Source organism: Chrysochloris asiatica, unplaced genomic scaffold (genome assembly GCF_000296735.1).
Source record: "Chrysochloris asiatica unplaced genomic scaffold, ChrAsi1.0 scaffold00050, whole genome shotgun sequence".
NCBI classification, from domain to species: Eukaryota; Metazoa; Chordata; class Mammalia; order Afrosoricida; family Chrysochloridae; genus Chrysochloris; species Chrysochloris asiatica.
In genome coordinates this window covers 13,634,799-13,652,719 of record NW_006408568.1, presented here as the reverse complement: position 1 = coordinate 13,652,719, position 17,921 = coordinate 13,634,799, and the positions used below count along the sequence as shown (strand labels likewise).

The 17,921-nt window shown below is 40.2% G+C and overlaps 1 protein-coding gene across 1 annotated transcript in view; it reads left to right on the top strand.

The window, feature by feature from the left end:
* The first annotated feature begins 1,740 nt into the window (after positions 1–1,740).
* The window catches only part of IL15RA (interleukin 15 receptor, alpha), a 24,877-nt gene continuing 8,696 nt past the window's right edge, over positions 1,741–17,921 (top strand). The window contains exons 1-5 of the mRNA XM_006862792.1: positions 1,741–1,747; positions 2,546–2,743; positions 6,751–6,849; positions 9,010–9,207; positions 9,792–9,845. Of these exons, the coding sequence (XP_006862854.1) occupies positions 1,741–1,747; positions 2,546–2,743; positions 6,751–6,849; positions 9,010–9,207; positions 9,792–9,845 (556 nt within the window). The remainder of the gene's footprint in view (positions 1,748–2,545; positions 2,744–6,750; positions 6,850–9,009; positions 9,208–9,791; positions 9,846–17,921) is intronic.

Here is a 17,921-nt window from a genome sequence, read left to right as displayed (position 1 = left end):
GGCAGGGGGGCAGATTTGGCTCCTGGGCCCTAGTTTGCTGACCCCTGACAAAGAGAATTGGCCATCAGGGAGCCTTCTTATCCAGTCTTTGACTCTTATCACTACAGTCAATCTCTTCTTTAATCTGCCTCATTATAAAAAAATACACAAGCGACTTGGCAGAGATATAATTAAAGTTTCCCTGTCTGGAACCAAAAACACAAGCCTATCCAGGCAGCTGTAGGCAGCCCAGAGATATTTATCTTATACAGCTGACTTGATTATCTTGTTTGATGCTTTTATCAGCATCTCAGCCAATGAACCGCTCAGCATACATATACACTTACATAACTGCGGGGGGAAATTTCTCAACATGTCCTTTCAAGCAATAGAGCAATGGGACATGCTACATAGGAATTTCCCTCCATTGGAATATCCTTCCAACACAGCCCACTCTCAACCCCCTCCAATGCCCAAGGCAAGTTTGGTCTAAAAAACCAGTTCTTACTTATCTCTTCTATGCACAAGAAAACCGAAAACTAATAAATTAACAGGGAAATGGTATAAAAATCCTACAGTTATTTCACATGTAGGAAAGAGAGAAATTGAGCTCGTTTATAATAGAAGGTCAAACTTAGCCTGTTGTTCTCGAGAGAAACAAACTTCGTCCATTCATTCTTTCAACAGGTCTTTCTTGAGCACTTTCTATGTGCTAAGTACTGTGCTAGACTCAAGGAGCCCTGGTGGTACTGTAGGATACGCACTGGACCGCTACCCCCAAGGTTGGCAGTTCAAATCCACCAGCTGCTCCTCAGGAGAAAGATGCGGCTTTCTCTCTCAGAAAGATTTACAGCCTTAGAAATCCTATACAGAGTTGCTGAGTCAGAATTGATTTGATGACTATGGGTGGGTACTAGGCTCAAGAGCCCTGATGGCAAGGTGAGTTAAGTGTTGGGCTGCTAACCACATAGTTGGTGGTTTGAACCCACCAGCCAGTTTGTGAGAGAAAGATGAGGCTGTCTACTCCTGTAAGGTTTAGAGTTTCCTTGGAAACCGTAGGATCCTATAGGATCACTATAAGTCGGAATTGACTTATCGGCAGTGGGTTGGGTTGGGTTTGGTACTAGACTCAGAGTCCCTGAGTGGCACATCCAGTTAAGTGCTCAGCTACTAACCAAAAGGTTGATGGTATGAATCCACCCAGAGGCACTCAGAAGAAAGACCTGACAATCAACTTCCTAAAGATTATAGCCATTGAAAATCCTATGGAGCACAATTGTATCCTGATATACCTGGGGTCCCCATGAGCCAGAATGACTCCAGGGTAACTGGTTTGCTTTTGCTTTTGGTACTATTCTAAGGGGATACAATATTGAGCAAAGCAAACATTGTCCTCACCCTTATATGATGAAGAAAGATGAGGCTTTCTGCTCCTGTAAAGATTTACTGCCTCAGAAAACCTATACAGGTTTTCTGAGTCAGAACCAACTCAGTGGCCCACAACGACCACCCTCAGACAAGGGGGCTTCAAAAAGTTCACAGAAAAATTCCATTTTGCCACCAACTTTTTGAAGCCCCTTATATAGCTCATATTCCACATGATGAGTAATCTATTAATTGTATGATTTCAAAATCTTAAATACAAACTGGAAAACAACAACAACACACTAATGGGAAAGAATGCACAACTATGGAACCTGCTTTACTGTGGAGGTGACAGAAGGCTTTCCTGAGAACTGAAGCTGAAGTAAGTTAGGAAGGATGGCAGGTGAGAGTCCCCTGGAGTGTGGGGGCAGTGAGAGGCATAGGGGGAACCAAAGGCCAGGGGAGCCAGGGGAAGGGAGGGGCTAGAGAATCACACAGGGCTAGATCTGGCAGTCTTGAAGATGTCTTAAGGGATCTGGTTTTTATTCTAAGAGCAGTGGGAAACCAGGTGTCCTGGTGTGACATTGAGGGATAATGCACTGAACCACAAGGTCAGTTTTAACCTCAAGATCAGGGGTTCAAATTCACCAGCCACTCCTCAGAAATCCTATATAGGGTCACTATGAGTGGGAACCAACTCAATGACACTTAACAACAACAGCGGGAAGCCAAGGAGAGTGAAGTTATCAAATTTGCATTTTGAAAGATTCTGTAGGCTGCCTTGGGGATAGCAGATGAAAGGCTGACAGGCACTTACATATACAGGTAAATCAATATCAGACAAGAGAGCTGCAAGACTTGGACTAGGATAGAGCAGAGGAGAAAGAGAAGAATGTCTTTGAGAGATACCAAGAACTTGGAGGTTGATGAGAAAGGGAGGGTGCAGGAATGAGTTATCACTGGTGGCTCCAGGTGTCTAGTTTTGCTGGATGACTGGCATTTTAAGGTGTCTAGAATGTGGGTGTTACTCGCTATAAAGATCTTCCACATGTTTGGAATCTGGATTTTGTCCCAATGAGCCCCTAGCATAAGTTTTATCCTGGATATAAGATTAGTAACTATAGTCCAAGTATTCCCTGGAGAAAGCCTCTTAACAGGCTTGACATTTTTTCATCTCCCCCTTTTATCTACACTTTTGCAGGGGGCATTACATGTTCTACACCCACATCTGTTGAACATGCAGACATCCGGGTCAAGAGCTACAGTCTGAGTTCCAGGGAGCGGTATATATGCAACTCTGGCTTTAAGCGTAAAGCTGGCACTTCCAGCCTGACCGAATGTGTGCTTAACAAGAACACCAACACTGCCCAATGGACAACTCCCAATCTCAAGTGCATCAGTAAGTAGCCAACTCTGCACCCTACCTGGCCATTCCAGAGAGGCACTGATGCGTGAAACCATGCATGAAAGAGTCAATCTGATTTCAAGGGCCAATGAGAGCTCTGTACTGAGGTCTGAGGGTAAATAAACAGTGGGACTCTGAACAACACCTTCTTGGGCTGAAAATTAAACCAAATTTTGGGTTATACAATTCTGGGTTCAAATTACAGCTGGCCATGTACTATCTATGAGGCCTTGGACAAGGGCGCTAACATTTTGAACTTCTGGTTCCTCATCTGGAAGATGAACCTGATGTCAACCTTGTAGGTTACAGAAGGATTAAGAGAAACCTGGTCAATAGTAACTAGTATTGCCAGTGCTGTGTTTCAAGGTTATGGTAGCAAGAATTTGACTACAGAAAAGGGTGTGTGCTCATGAGCATGCTTACTTCCCAAAGAAACAGACTGCAGGAAAGCCATTGCTGTTCTTCTCCATTGTTAACCAGCCCAGGAGACTAGGGTAGAACCATGGAGCAGAGATTACCTTCATTTAGTTACCTATGAACGGTGAGTATCCAACCAGCACTCAAGATTAACTATGGGGACTAAGACTCAAGGGGAATACAGGAGCAGGCATGTGGTCTGGCTGGTGACCATGTTGGTCACCGATAAGGGGAAGAGGGTGAAAATACAGCAATGAAGTTGGGATCTAAGTCCAACCACATTCAATAGACTCCTGTGAATGCGGGTGGAGACCTGGATGGCCAGCAGTTACAGCAAGACCCGGGGACTCCTGGGCCCAGAGGCAGTGACATGGCCATAGAGGACTAGAGCGGAGAATGAAGCGTCCAGCTGATGTTAAGCGAGGGGAGATGCACAAGAACACCCATACTTGAAGATAGTACCCACTTGACCTGGCTTCAATGGCTGGATGATCAGAACTTGACTAGAAGAAGAAAGAAGAGGGAAGGAAAAAAAAAAAAAGAGTAACCCAATTCGATCTGATGAACTTTACTTATATGTATGGATGTAGTAGCTCAAAAAAGGAAACAGATCTTTACAGCAAGGATCACTCCCACCCCCTCACTACACAGAGTTGACAGGGAGACATTGGCTACCCAAAATGGGGCTGGGAGGGGCTATAAAGGCAAGAAGTAACTGGCTTATAAGATTTCAAGAGGGAGCCTAGTTACAGATGGGGCAGGAGTAGGTAGAACCTCAACTGAATGATTTCCAATCTGTTGTGACCAGGCTGGCGAAAGGAAATGGGATAAGACTCTTGTGGTATAATAGTGAATAATTGCCATCACAACTGACTGTGAGGGTCAGAAATGTAGAGGTAGATGTTTTTTGACAAAAGGAGGGGAGTGATTGATTTTGCAGCCCAGGAGCGGAGGTCCCTGGGACCATCAAGTTAAAAGAGCAGAGAGTGTGATCCTACCCAGAGAGGCAGTGATGCCAGGCATGGAGACAAAGATGATGACATGGACAGATGGAGTGGCTGGGTACATGGGACTCAGGGAGGGAGAGGGGCTGTGTGCTGACAGCCAGGGGTGCGGCCTGTGGGGTGTATCCTTTGGTTATTTGATGATGCATGTAGGGGATTGTAATCATTGCAATGAAACAAAATACCATAGGATGAATGTAAAACTGATGTTCTCCCATGTAAACCCACATTGTTGTTGTTGTTAAGTACCTTGGAGTTGGTTCCGACTCATAGCAACCTTGTACAGGGTTTCCGAGGCTGTAAATCTTTATGGGAGCAGAACGCCTCATCTTTCTTCCGCGGAACCGCTGGTAGTTTCGAACTGCTGACCTTGAGGTTGGAAGCCCGACTTGTAACCACTATGTTACCAGAGCTCCTTCTAAACCCACATAATTCACAATAAAAACTTTTTTTAAAAAAGTATGGGTAAGTCAAGTCACGAGACTCGACTTTTTAAAAGCCACTCCCAGCTGGATAACCCTCCCAGAAGTCAAACAATGTTGGTGTGGAAGCCACTTAGAACTATTTCTAGAATACTAAGCCCCATTTCTTACTCTCCCTCTTCCTTATTCTTGAAAAATAAAGATCAGCCTGTGGTCTTACAATAGAATTTTGATTAAACCAACATTTATTGAGTACTAAGTGGATTAATGTGCCAGACTGCAAAGCCGTTTGAACTGCAAGGTTGGCGGTTCCAGCTCACCAATGTCTCCTTGGGAACCCTATACAGGGTCGCTATCGGTCGGCACCAACTCAACAGCACTGAACAACAACAACAAAGTACTGGATACTTTCTCATATAACATTTATGAATATGCTCAACTCCTCTCTGAGGGGATTGGGGACAAAGAGATTGTCCTAAAGCAACTTCATTCTGCTGGGGGACTCATTAAGCACCAGATTTTCCAGCTGAACTTGTAGTGCTTAGGTTACTCTTATGTCCATTCGTCCTCCTGCTGCTGCAGTTATACAAGCATCAAAGAAAAAGCCAGAGATTTTTTTGTTGCAGAGATTCCAAGGTCGAATTGGAGTGTTATCCTGGGCAAGGAAGAGCACAAGCAGTAACACTGTAGTAGAACAGGGAGTGGCGTTTACTCTGTCCAGTTGTGGAACTCACTGGAGCTTATGATACAAGGCAAAAATAAGGTGGTTTTTTTCTGCTGTAGGGAAAGTCCAGAAACAGTCATGTAACACGTAAAATCCATTTGGTCAATGTCCAACTTCATCCAACTCTGATACAGACTATTATATTAAAAACTCATGGTTCGTAATAACAAATCGGCACACTCTGTAAAGAACATTTATTATTACTATATTATTATGTTAAAGATATGTTCATGTATCTGGAAGTTTTTCCTTAATGTTTCTATGCATAAAAAAGTATATTACACAATATATAGTAAGACAAAGACTTGACTGTTGTTGTTACGTGCCCTCAAGTTGGTTCCATCTCATAGTAACCCTGTATAGAGTTTCCAAGGAGCAGCTGGTGGGTTTGAACCACTACGTTGCAGTTCAAATAGACCTTGTGATCTAGTGCTTATCCTACAGTGCCACACCAGGACTCCTAAACATGGACTAACTGATGCTAAGTAAGTGCCTTACTCCTCCATTTTACATACAAATTCAACTTAAAGATAGATGTAGGAATGGAACTCATTCGTAATCCAGGGAGAGCCTGTATATAATATGGTGTTCGTACAATATCCAGATCACATAGCATCCTATTTCACAGAGCATATTGTGGATGTTAAGCAACACATGATTGTATCTCCTCAAGGCTCCAAGTCCTGAGGATGGAAAAGAATTGTAGGCTTTGAAGGAGACAGGGGGAAAGTAGAAAAGAAGAGGAGATACGTGGAATCAAAGAATTTTAAAACCCAGTAAGTAGAAACGTTTTTAGGTATCATTTGGCTCAAAGATTCCCAACCTTTTTACCACTTCATTGTTTTTTCCCCAAGTTTTTGTGCTTTGAATGATATTTGTTCTGCTAAACATCTATTGAGTAATGCTTTATCCTTCCGTGGAAAACCCAGTATTATAAAGCTGAGTTGTTGTCAATCCAACCAAAAATAAGAGAAATTTTGATACCTAACTTACGTTATCTTTTTAAAGGAGCCCTGGTGGCACAAAGCTTGGCTGCCAACCAAAAGGTTGGTGGTTTGAACCCAAGAGCTGCTCTATGGGAGAAAAAACTGTGACATTCTGCATCTGTAAAGATTTACAGTTTTGGAAACCCTCCAGAGCAGTTCCTTTCTGTCCTCTAGGGTCACTGTGAGTTGGAATCAACATGACAGCTGCAGGTTTGTTTTGTTTTGGTCTATTTTAAATGCTAGAAAAATAGTTTGCAGTTTGTCTTTGCATTTGTGTGGGAATTGCAGATTGGCAAATACGGGTTGATTCTTGCTTATTTCTTGTGCTTTTCATTTATCCTAGGAAGCCAGATACCTATATTTTAAATTCATTTACTAACTCAGTTCTGAAACCATCCCATGTTTCAACCTCAGGATCATAAAATGCATGTGGTTATCCTCTCTCTAGGAGATCCCTCCCTGGCTCTACAAATGCCTGTGTCACCCTCCACAATGGCACCAGCAAGAGTGACCCCACAGCCAGAGACTCTCGCGCCTTCTAGAAAAGGTAAGAATGTTGGGCATTTCTTAAGGACTTCTACCCTCTACTTCTACAAATCTCTCAAATGTGTAGACCACTGCAAGCATTCTGCTGTAAACAAAACAGAACAAAACATTAGAGCGAATCTTTTATTAAAGTATAAGAATTTACACTGGTTTACCTCTTGTAAATCAAGTTTGCTTGATATCCAAGTTTCACAAGTGCTTAATTTATTCTGTTTTAAAATCTATTACTATGTCAAATTTGATTTAGTTGTCAAGAACCATTAAGGGTCTGATATAGTATATCTCTCTTGCATGTCAGCCTGCCACAATTTCATGAATGCTGGCAGAAGACATGATTCTCCCAGATCAGAGACAAAGGACTTTATTATACAGCAATTCAAACAGAATGAGCACCTGTATATTTGCATCCATTTCCCTCATCCCCAGGTTCCACCTGGGCAGTGTGGATGGCCCCAAACGCCTGCACACTCAGTGGGCTGCATTATTGAAGAGGACTTCTAAGCTTACAGAGTCTGAAACTTTTCTAATTAGCAGTAAACCAGTATCTACTCTTTGCGTCACAGATAAGCCCTATGCTCTTTCAAAGCACTTGCTATATAGATATCCTTGAAAAGACAGTCCCGAGAAAGGAAGTCAGTGCCTCTATTCACTACACATCTAGAAATATGAGAGACCATGGAGAATTATTTCTCAATAATACTAAGCATCAGTAAATTGACTATAATTACTCTAGTGTAGAAGCATTGTGTGAAGATACCAATGTTCTCTATTTCAACTGAGCCTTTGGTTATCATCTATGCCGTTTTCCTCAGCACTATCAACTCAATAGCACTTAACAACAAAAACGGTCCCAATGTTAATTCTAAATCTTGGATGCCAAGTATCTTAGAGTGATCTGCGGTGTATCCTATGATAACCTTACTTTGCATTTAAATTCTGGATTTTTAGTAACATATTATCTAGTGTGTCTCTTATTCTAGCCATTGTCCCCTCTCTTCCCACTGGGGATGGTTGTCTCTGCATGGCTCATTCACACCTTCCCCGGAGCAGTGGTTCTCAACCTTGGATGCACAGTGAGCTCACCTTGGAACTCTAATTGGTGTGGCAAGCAATCTGGGTGTTTTTTTAAAACTCTTCAGGTGATTGTTAGGTAACCAACACTGAGAACCACTGCTTGAGGAAAGACAGAGAAGCTAAAGAGAGGTTTCTCCTAGTTAGTTGGCTGCCAACAGAAAGAGAAAAAGGTTGAGCTAGATTTAACTTTGAGGTCATTCCAAAATTTCTTTGCTCCGAGTCCCACCTGGTTCACCCAATTGTTGAGACTGAACAAACAGCCTCTTACAGCCTGTGTTCATGTCTAACATACTTAGTCAGAAATGTCTATCGCTGAGACAGAACTGCAGCCCAACTCTCTCAGATGTGAGTGTCATCTTTGGCACAGTGTGACCTGACCATCATACTTGGGCTGCAAATACCCTGGAGTGCTGGTAGGAAACAGCACATGGAGATGGTGACAAAGGAGTAAAGGCTAGGATTTCTCACAGTGTGGATGTGACCCAAAACAGTGTGACCAGAAAGGTAAAATGTGCTCCATCCCAGCGATCCTTTGCTCAATTTTCTGCTTTGTGGTACATTTTATAAGGACTGGATTCATCACACTAGAAGACCCATTTTTCATGGGGGGAGGGGGAAAATAGCAAACAGTTATACCAAGACTTACAGGTTAGCGGTGGCCAATCTGACAAGAAAGATCTATACCTAAGCATGAGGCAGAGCTCCCTGCCTTGGAGTGGAGCAAGATGAAAATAATTTCCTCAAATACATCCTCTAAAGTTCCAGATAGGCTTCCACTCACTCACAATTTTTTGTGCAAAGATATGAAAAAATAAAATGAGTATTTTTTTACAAAGGGCTTTAAAAAGTTACTGAGAAAAATTGCATTATCTTTTTAAACATCACTTAATTATTTTTTAATTCTACTTTTCATAAACTTTTTGAAGCTCCCTCCTATGTTGTGCATTTAAGGGATTTTCCCAAAGAATTTTGCCTGGGGGAGGGCTGGCCCAGGACTAGATTCACTAGAGCAGGCCTTTAAGTACACGCTCTTCTAGAGACTGTCTTCAGAATATTTATGTTCCCTGTGTTTTGAAATTCCCTACAGAGCCAGAAGCTTCTACCCCCAAGTCAGATACCACACTGACCACAGAGACAGCTATTGTACCGGGCTCCAGGCTGATACCATCAGAATCACCTTCTACAGAAACCACAGGGGTAGTCAGGAATGAGTCTTCCCCAACCCCATCTCAGACAGCAACAAAGACTTTGGAACAAGCTCTCTCTGCTTTCCACATGACACCAGGTTAGCACTAAATTTGCATGCTTTAGGAGAGGCCAGTCCCCACTGGATGGAGAGCTAGACCAAGACAACTGTGTAGGGTTATGTCATTCAATTCAAAGTCATGACTGACTGAGCTACCCTTTTGCTTTCTGCTGTCTGCTGTGGCCTTCTTGCTCTGACCTCTATTCTCTGTATTCTTCCATGCCTTGGTCTAGCTGGAACATCTGGAAAATCTCTTCCTCTCCCTGATGTGTTAAGGCTAACCTTATTAACCTGTATGGGCAGAGTCTATGCTAAGAATCTGAACAATGCCTGCATCCTCAAAACAGGGATGGAGACAGCTTCCCACAGTCTGAAGGCATGACCTAGGGATGGAGGAGCACTCAGTAATCTGCATTGTTGGTAACAGTTTATCTGATTCTAAATTCGGTTCAGCGTGTAAATGACCCTGTTTGTTCTTGGCTAAAAACAAGTTTGGTTATGCCAGCTGTGTATCTCCCAGTGTTTTAAGGTGGGAGTCAAATTGAGTAGACATCTCCTGTTTAATGGGAGGTTAATGCTTTGGGGACCTTGACCATGATTGAGCTGTAATCTCTTTTCTGCAGATGCTTCTTCAGCCAATTCCACAGCTGTTGCTGTAGAGTCCACAGTTGTCACTGGTAAGTTGTTTTAATTTGTCTGGTAGTGTTTATTATGGTCAGGTTGGCCACAGTCCTAGTTTACAGACCAGTCCTGGTTTATGAATGCTGTCCCATCATGACCATTAATAGCATTCCTTTTCGCTTTTTTAAAGCATCTCAGTTTAGCTAATGAATTACAGAGTCACTTTATTTATTATTTGTTACTTAGCATGATTATTTATCTTAACATGGATAGTTTCTAACTATCAGGCTACTGATGTTGAAACCAGAGAATTGATAACCCACAGAAATGCCTCATTGCTTAGCTCTTCTCTGGTTCTCCTAAGCAGTGCTAGACTTTTCTCCAGAACTTGCTGGAAAAGCTTGAGAGCGTGCTGCCACGATTATAGTTATAATTATGTTGTTCTTCTGCCATAAATGGAGCCAATCTCTCCCCAGCTATTGGGACCATGGACTTTACAGTGAAGCTGTTCAAGTTTCTCAGTGTTGAAAAGTTTATTTTTACAGTAGACACACACAACACTAAGTCTAGGAGAGAAAGAAACATTGTCATAAGGGGGAAGATGGAAATGGGTTTGCAAAAATGAAAGAAAAAGATGACATAAGAGAAGAGCTCAGAGAAAAGAGAATAGGAGAAAGATCAAGGGAAAAAGAAGTAGGAAGCTAACTGTGTATACAGGGAAAGAATCTAATACTTTATTTTTATAAGCTTTATAAAAAAACAAAAATTACTTGGGCTACTATTTGATATGGAGAAAAAAATCTCAGTTATCTATTCACAAGTTTTTTCTGCTATTTTTTTTTTTTTTTTTGTGGCCACATTTTATCTCCATCAAGTGTCATCTGGAAAAATACCAAGTGACTGGTCATTTTAGCAGTTAGTTGGTTAAGGTTGTTGTTGTTGCGTTAGTGCCATCAAGTCGGTTCCGACTCATAGCAACTCTGTATAGTGTTTCTAAGGGAGTGGCTGGTGAGTTTGAACTGCCAATCTTGTGGTTCAAATGACCTTGTGGTCCAGTGCTTATCCGACAGTGCTACAACAGGACTTCTGGTTAGGGGAGACTGGTTTAAAAAATCATCAAGACATAGGCAAATTCAAGACATTTTAGAAAGGCACTTTTGGGATTCTTTTCATGGAAGAAAGGTGGGATTTAATCACAATGACATCGAAAAAAATATGTTCATACTTTAAGAGGAGAATAGTAAGTAAAACAGCCAACTGAATTTTTTTTCCTTGTCACATAGTACATTAATCTTTTGACATAGTTTTCAAGTTTTGCTTTACAAATGGATGGACTGTTCAAAGTCAGTACCATCTCTGACTCAAAATTCCCTTACAAGAAGGAAGGCAATTTCTATAATCACCAGGGACTGATTATCTCCCAGAGAGACTCAGTGTGCAGATAACCAATGAAAAAGAACTCACAGCCAGACAGTCAGGTGGAGTTCCTCGGAAGTACAAATGGCTAACAAACTGGAGACTCAAGTCCAGGAAAATAGAGCTGTTGATCTACTTCCAAAACACCAGATACTGAAAACATTTCGAGCAAAGTTCTACTCTGGCACACGTGAGGTCTCCATGAGTTGCAGTTGCCTTGAAAGGAACTGGTTCTGATAGACATTTAGGTCTTTAATTTTAATGTCCTATACCTTGTTTGTTTTCATTTAATGATATATAGCTATATCTTGGAGATGCTTCTGTATCAACATATAAAAATAATCTCATCCTTCTCAACAGCTACAAAACATCCCATTGAATGAATTGACATTTATTTATCCAAATCCATTTAGATATTTGGTTGCTTGTATTATTTGGCTACATTAAAAACAATGATTAATAGAAAAATATTGATTTGCATATGTGCAAGTACATATATATATATGGAGTTCTAGATGTGAAATTTGGGTCCATTTTTTTTCTATGTATATTTTCAAAGAACTATTTTATTACAGGCCAACATGTTTTTTGTTTTTTCCAATTCATGACTTAAATTTCATTAAACTCTTAAAAACTCTCTCAGAAATTCTGAAACTGAAATTTAATAAACATTAAGCACCTATCATGGACAAAGATAACTCTGTGCCAGGAACTGCGGCAATTCAGAGATTAAAAGGAAAAAAAAAAAAAAAAAGCTTTACATCTTACTTGCTAAATGGGAGCACAGTGGCTCCATAGAATAAGCATTGGACTGTGACCATAAAGTCAGCGGGTTGAGCCCACCAGCTGCTCTGTAGGAGAAAAACATGAGGCTTCTGCTCCCACAAAGATTAAAAATAACACCTCAGAAACCCTATAGATGAATCAGAACTAACTCGACAGTACGTAACAACAATTGCACACTTAATAACTGACTATAGTGTAGGACTTTTGGTGTGTTGCTATGGATCAGTACTGGACAGAAAACCATAAGGTCAGCAGTTCAAACCCACCAGCTGCTCCTTGGAAACCCTATACAGGGTTGCTATGAATCGGAACTAACTCTACAGCACTTAACAAACAAAAATAGTATAAATAACATTTATAAGCATTGTTGTTGTTAAGTGCCGCTGTGTAGTTCCGAGGAGTAGCTGCTGAGCTTGAACTGATGACCTTTCAGTTCAAATGGCTTTGCAGTCTGGTGCTTTAACCCACAGTGCCACACCAGGACTCCTTATATGCATTAGGAAACCAAAATATTAGTGTAACTCACTTTTTTTCAATATTCACTCGAATGTGGTGGTCTAGAACCAAACCTACAATGTCACCAAGGTAGGCCTAAAGTAGGTCTTCAAGGTATGTAAAATGAAATGAGTGGATGAGTAAATGAATTTGAGAACTTTATTGTATTTTAACAAATATTTAGGAAGTGTGGTTCATAGTTTCATTGTTTGAAATATCTACTGTCTCATTTGGCAGCTCTTTTTAGCAAAAAATTAATTCAGTTTGTCTAATATCTGTTCTCTGATTCTTGACTTGGTTCTTCTTGAAGACTGCTGATTATAAAGTAAAAGGTTAGAATGTTACCTATGACAGTAGTTACTCTGCCACATCATTTAACATACTAGGAGTCAAGAGTTTATTTTTCAGAATGCATTCATGCCTCTAGTCTTCCATATTTAAAAAAAAAAAAAAAAAAAATCCTGCAGTAGATATACTCTGCCTTTAACAGGAATTGCATATGTTATATTATTCATAGATTCATCCAAAATAAATTTGGTGTTCCTATACTCCGTTTGGGGTCCTATTGTAGCACTATAGGATAAGCACTAGACTGCTAACTATAAGGTTGATGGCTAAAGCCACTGTTCCTCAGAAACCCTATGCAGGGTCACTATCAGTCTGAACTGACTGACTCAATGGCACTTAACAACACACAGTGTTTGCTATGGTTTTAGATTGCAGTGGATGCAGATTTCGCATTAAACAGCAAATATTGCTTTAATTTATGGAATATAATCAAACGATGTATTGCATTAGGCAAATTTGCTAGAAAACGACCTCCCCAGTATAGAGATGCTAAAGCAAATGGAAGAAATGAGGAGGTGAAAGAGCTGAACAGAAAATTTCAAAGTGCAGCTTGAGAAGAAAAATCACATATTATATTGAATTGTGCAAATATCTGGAGTTAGGAAACTAAAAGGGAAGAACATGTTCAGCATTTCTCGGGAAAATCCAAGCCTAGACATGAAATACTGAAGGGTTCTTTGGGCAAAATACTGAATGATGCAGAAAGAATCAAAGGAAGATGGAAGGAATACACAGAGTCTCTATACCAAAAATAAATGGTCAATATTCAACCATTTCAACAGGTAGCATAAGATCAAGAGCTAATGGTACTAAAGGAAGAAGTTCAAGGTGCATTGAAGGCATTAGCAAAGAACAAGTTGGAACTGATGGAAAACAAGTGGAAATATTTCAGCAAACTGATGCAGCATGGGAGGCAATGACTCATCTATGCAAAGAAATTTGGAAGACTACTACCTGTCCAGCTAATTGGAAGAGATCCATGTTTGTGCCCATTTCAAAGAGAGGTGATCCAAAGGAATGCAGAACTCTTCAGGCAATATCATTAGTATTGCATGCAAGTAGAAATTCAAAAATGACTGCAGCGTCCATTGGCAAGGAATTGCCAGAGATTCAAGCCAGATTCAGAAAAAGATCTGGAATAAGGAATATAACATTGTTGATGTCAGATGGATCTTGGAAGATAGTAGAGAATACCAGAAAGATGATTATCTGTGCTTTATTGACTATACAAAGGCTTTCAACTGTGTGTATCATGACAAGCTTTGGACAACATTGCAGAGAATAAGTATTCGGGAACACTTACTTGTGCTCATGAGGAACCTGTACATAGACCAAGTTTTTTGAACTGAACAAGGGAACACTGGATCGTTCAAAATCAAGAAAGGTGTGTGCCAAGGTTGTATTCCTTCACTATGTTTATTCAATCTGTATGCTGAGAAAATAATTCAAGAAGCTGGATTAAATGAAGAACATGGCATCGGGATTGGAGGAAGATGCATTAATAACCTGTGTTGTTCAGATAATATAACCTTGCTTGCTGAAAGACAAAAGGACTTAAAATACTTATTGATGAAGACCAAAGATCACAGCCTTTGGCATGGGTTGCACTTCAATGTAAAGGAAAAAAAAATGCTCACCATTGGATCAATAATAACATCATGATAAGTAGAGAAAAGATTGAAGTTGTCAAAGACTTCATTTTGCTTAGATCCACCATCAACACTCATGTAAGCAGCAGTCAATAAATCAAACAACATATGGCATTAGACAAATCTACAGCACAAGACCCCTTTAAAATGTTCAAGAACAAAGATATCAGTTTGAAGACTAAAGTAAGTGTACCTGACCCAACCCACGGTATTTTCAATAGCCTCTGATTTATTGGATAATAAATAAGGAAGTCCACAAAAGAATTGATGCATTTGTATTATGGTGTTGGAGAATATTAAAGTTACTATATACTGCCAAAAGAACAAACTAATCTGTGTTGGAGGAAGTACATCCAGAATGCTCCTTAGAAGCCAAGAATGACCAGACTTCATTCTCTCATACTTCTGACATATTATCAGGAGGGAACCTTCCCTGGAGAAGGACATCATGGTTACTAAAGTGGAGGGTCAGAAAAAAAAGAGGGAGACCCCAACGAGGTGACTTGGCATAGTGGCAGCAGCGATATCAGCAATTGTGAGGATGGTACAGGACTGGGCTGTATTTTGTTCTGTTGTACATAGGGTCACTCTGGGTCGATCCAACTCAACGGGCCCAACAACAAATTGTTAGAGAGCAAAGATGTCAATTTGAGGACTAAGCCTGACTTAAGCCATGGTATTTTCAGTCACCTTATACGCATGCAAAAGCTGGACAGGAAGATCAGAGAAGAGCTGAGGCATGTGAATTGTAGTGTTGGCAAAGAAAATTGAAAGTACCCTGGGCTATCGGAAGAATGAACAAATGTTTTACTTATTATGTGCTTAGACGAGATGGAAAAAATTGATACTCTTCAAAATTGCCTTGATCTGATGCCCACGTACAAGTTCTTTTGGTTACATAATACATTATTAGTATTATTGACCTAGTTTGTCAGGGCATTGCTAAGGAATGAGTATTCCTTATACATTGCTATCTTTTATGATCCTGTGCTTGTAGCCATTGCTAGGTTTGTTTGGAAATATCTATGTATTAATTTTAGAATCTCTTTTCACATTTATTCTTAAGTCACTGAAGCTCAGTTCTCCCCATATATCTGAATAGCAAAGTGTTAGTCTCAATTTTCTCAGAGGTAAATCTCTTAAAAAATGAGAGAAATGGGTACACAGAGGACAAATGCTATCCACCAACTGCCTCAACTGCCTTCTTCATCTTAAACTTACTATGTGCTGTAGTTTCCTCTAGAAGTCAAGGGTGGGGGTAGTTGCTGACCTTTCTGGACCCCTGTGCAATCATCAAGAAGCCCTAGTAATGCAGTAGTTAAGAAATTTTTGCTGAACTGTTATCTTTGCTCTTTAACACTTTGACGAGGTCTTTTGTAGCTGATCTGCATAATGTAACACATCATTTGATTTCGTGACTGATGCTTCTATGAGTGTTAGTTGTGGATCCAAGCAAAAATGAAGTCTTTAACAACTTCAATCTTTTCTTCGTTTATCACGATGTTATTTATTGATCCAACTGTGAGGGTTTTTTGTTTTATTTCCATTGAGGTTCAATAGCCACCCAAAAGATGAAATGCTCATGAATAAATCTAACCAGAGACACAAAAGACTTAAAGAAAACTATAAAACACTACTACATGTAGCCTACATAAATGGAAAGATATACTATGCTTATGGACAATAAGACTTAACATTTTGAAAATGCCAGTACTACCCACAGCGAACTATAGATATAATGCAGTCCAAATCCAGATTCCAACATCATTCTTTAAAGACTTGGAAAATTTTCCTCCTCACACAGGAAGCTCCAGGAGACTGCACATGGTGCCAGGCCAAGGCTTCTCCCCTGCCTGCCCCCCCCCAAACCCCAATCCTCCTCCAGGCTACCTCCTGTCTACCTGCCAAAATGGCACTCAACCTTACAGAGCACCATCTCAGACATGTCAAAAGGATGTTTTGATCCCTAAAATAATGCAAGAGAAGACAGAAAGAGATGTTCTGAACAAGTTCAGAACTATTAGGTGGAAGGACTCCTGGTGTGGTGCTGTAGGATCAGCACTGGACTACAAACCAGAAGGTTGGTGGTTCAAACCCACCAGCTGCTTATAGGAAACCCTATACAAGGCTGCTATGAGCTGAATCTTCTTGAAGGCATTCAACAACAACAACAACAGCATAAGATTTTACCAAATGTTGCAAGAATTCTGGAAACCCCATGGTAGTAAAATGCCAGGAAGGAAATTCTGCAATGAAAGACTGTCTGACTGCTTATTGCAATAATCCAGCCTTTGATGAAGAGTGCAAAACCCAAGAGAAAGGGATGAATTCAGAAAAATCAGAATGTCTACTAAGAAAAGGCTCTAAAAGCTTCCCACAAGCATTGTAGACCAATATTTAATATTTAACTCTAATATTTACAGAAGACATATCACTGGTACTAATGGAATCAGGATAAGGAATATCTTTTTTGGTTTATCCTAAATTATGGAAATGTTCATTTTATCTGAAATAAAGTTTGTTTTTTAAAATAAAAGTTGGAAAGAGTAATTACTAATTAAATATGGAAAGGAACGAGACCTCAGATAAGCAAAACATTACTGAAAGCAAAAATAAAGCAGGAGGCCACTTACTTCCTGATGTTAAAGCCCGCTACACAGTCACAGTGGTCAAAATAGCCTGGAATCGGCACAATGAAAGACACATGAATCAACTGGACAACATTGGGAATCTAGAAGCAAATCCATCCACCTATGATCAATTGATCTTCAACAAAAGGCCCAAACACATTAAATGGGGAGGAGATCATCTCTTCAATAGATGGTGCTGGCAAAACTGGAAATCCATTTTCAGACAAATGAAATAAGACCCATATTACAAAAACAATGTTTTTTTTTTTTAGATGCCTAAGTGTAAAACCTAGAACTAAACAGATCACCAATGAAAAATTAGGGACAAACTTAGGGGCTGTGATACATAATACATATCATAAAACATAACTGAAAACACACAAACAGCAGAAGACAAAATAGATGACTGGGACCTCCTATGTGTATCAAAAGATTTCACCACAAGAGTGAAAAGAGAAACCACATAATGGGGGTGGATATTAGGCAATGACACTTCAGACAAAGGAGTAATCTCTAAAATGTATAGAAATTTTCAATACCTCAACAAGAAAAAGACAAATAATCCAATTTTAAAATAGGCAGAGAATATGACCAGACACTTCACCAAAGAAGACATTCAGGCAGCCAATAAACATATGAAGAAATGCTCATGATCTTTAGTCATTGTTGTTGTTGTTAAGTGCCATTGAGTCGATGCCGACCCATAGCGACCCTTATAGGGTTTCCAAGGAGCAGCTGGTGAGCTTGAACCACCGACCTTGCAGTTCAAATGACTTTGCAGTCTGACGCATTAGCCCACAGTGCCACA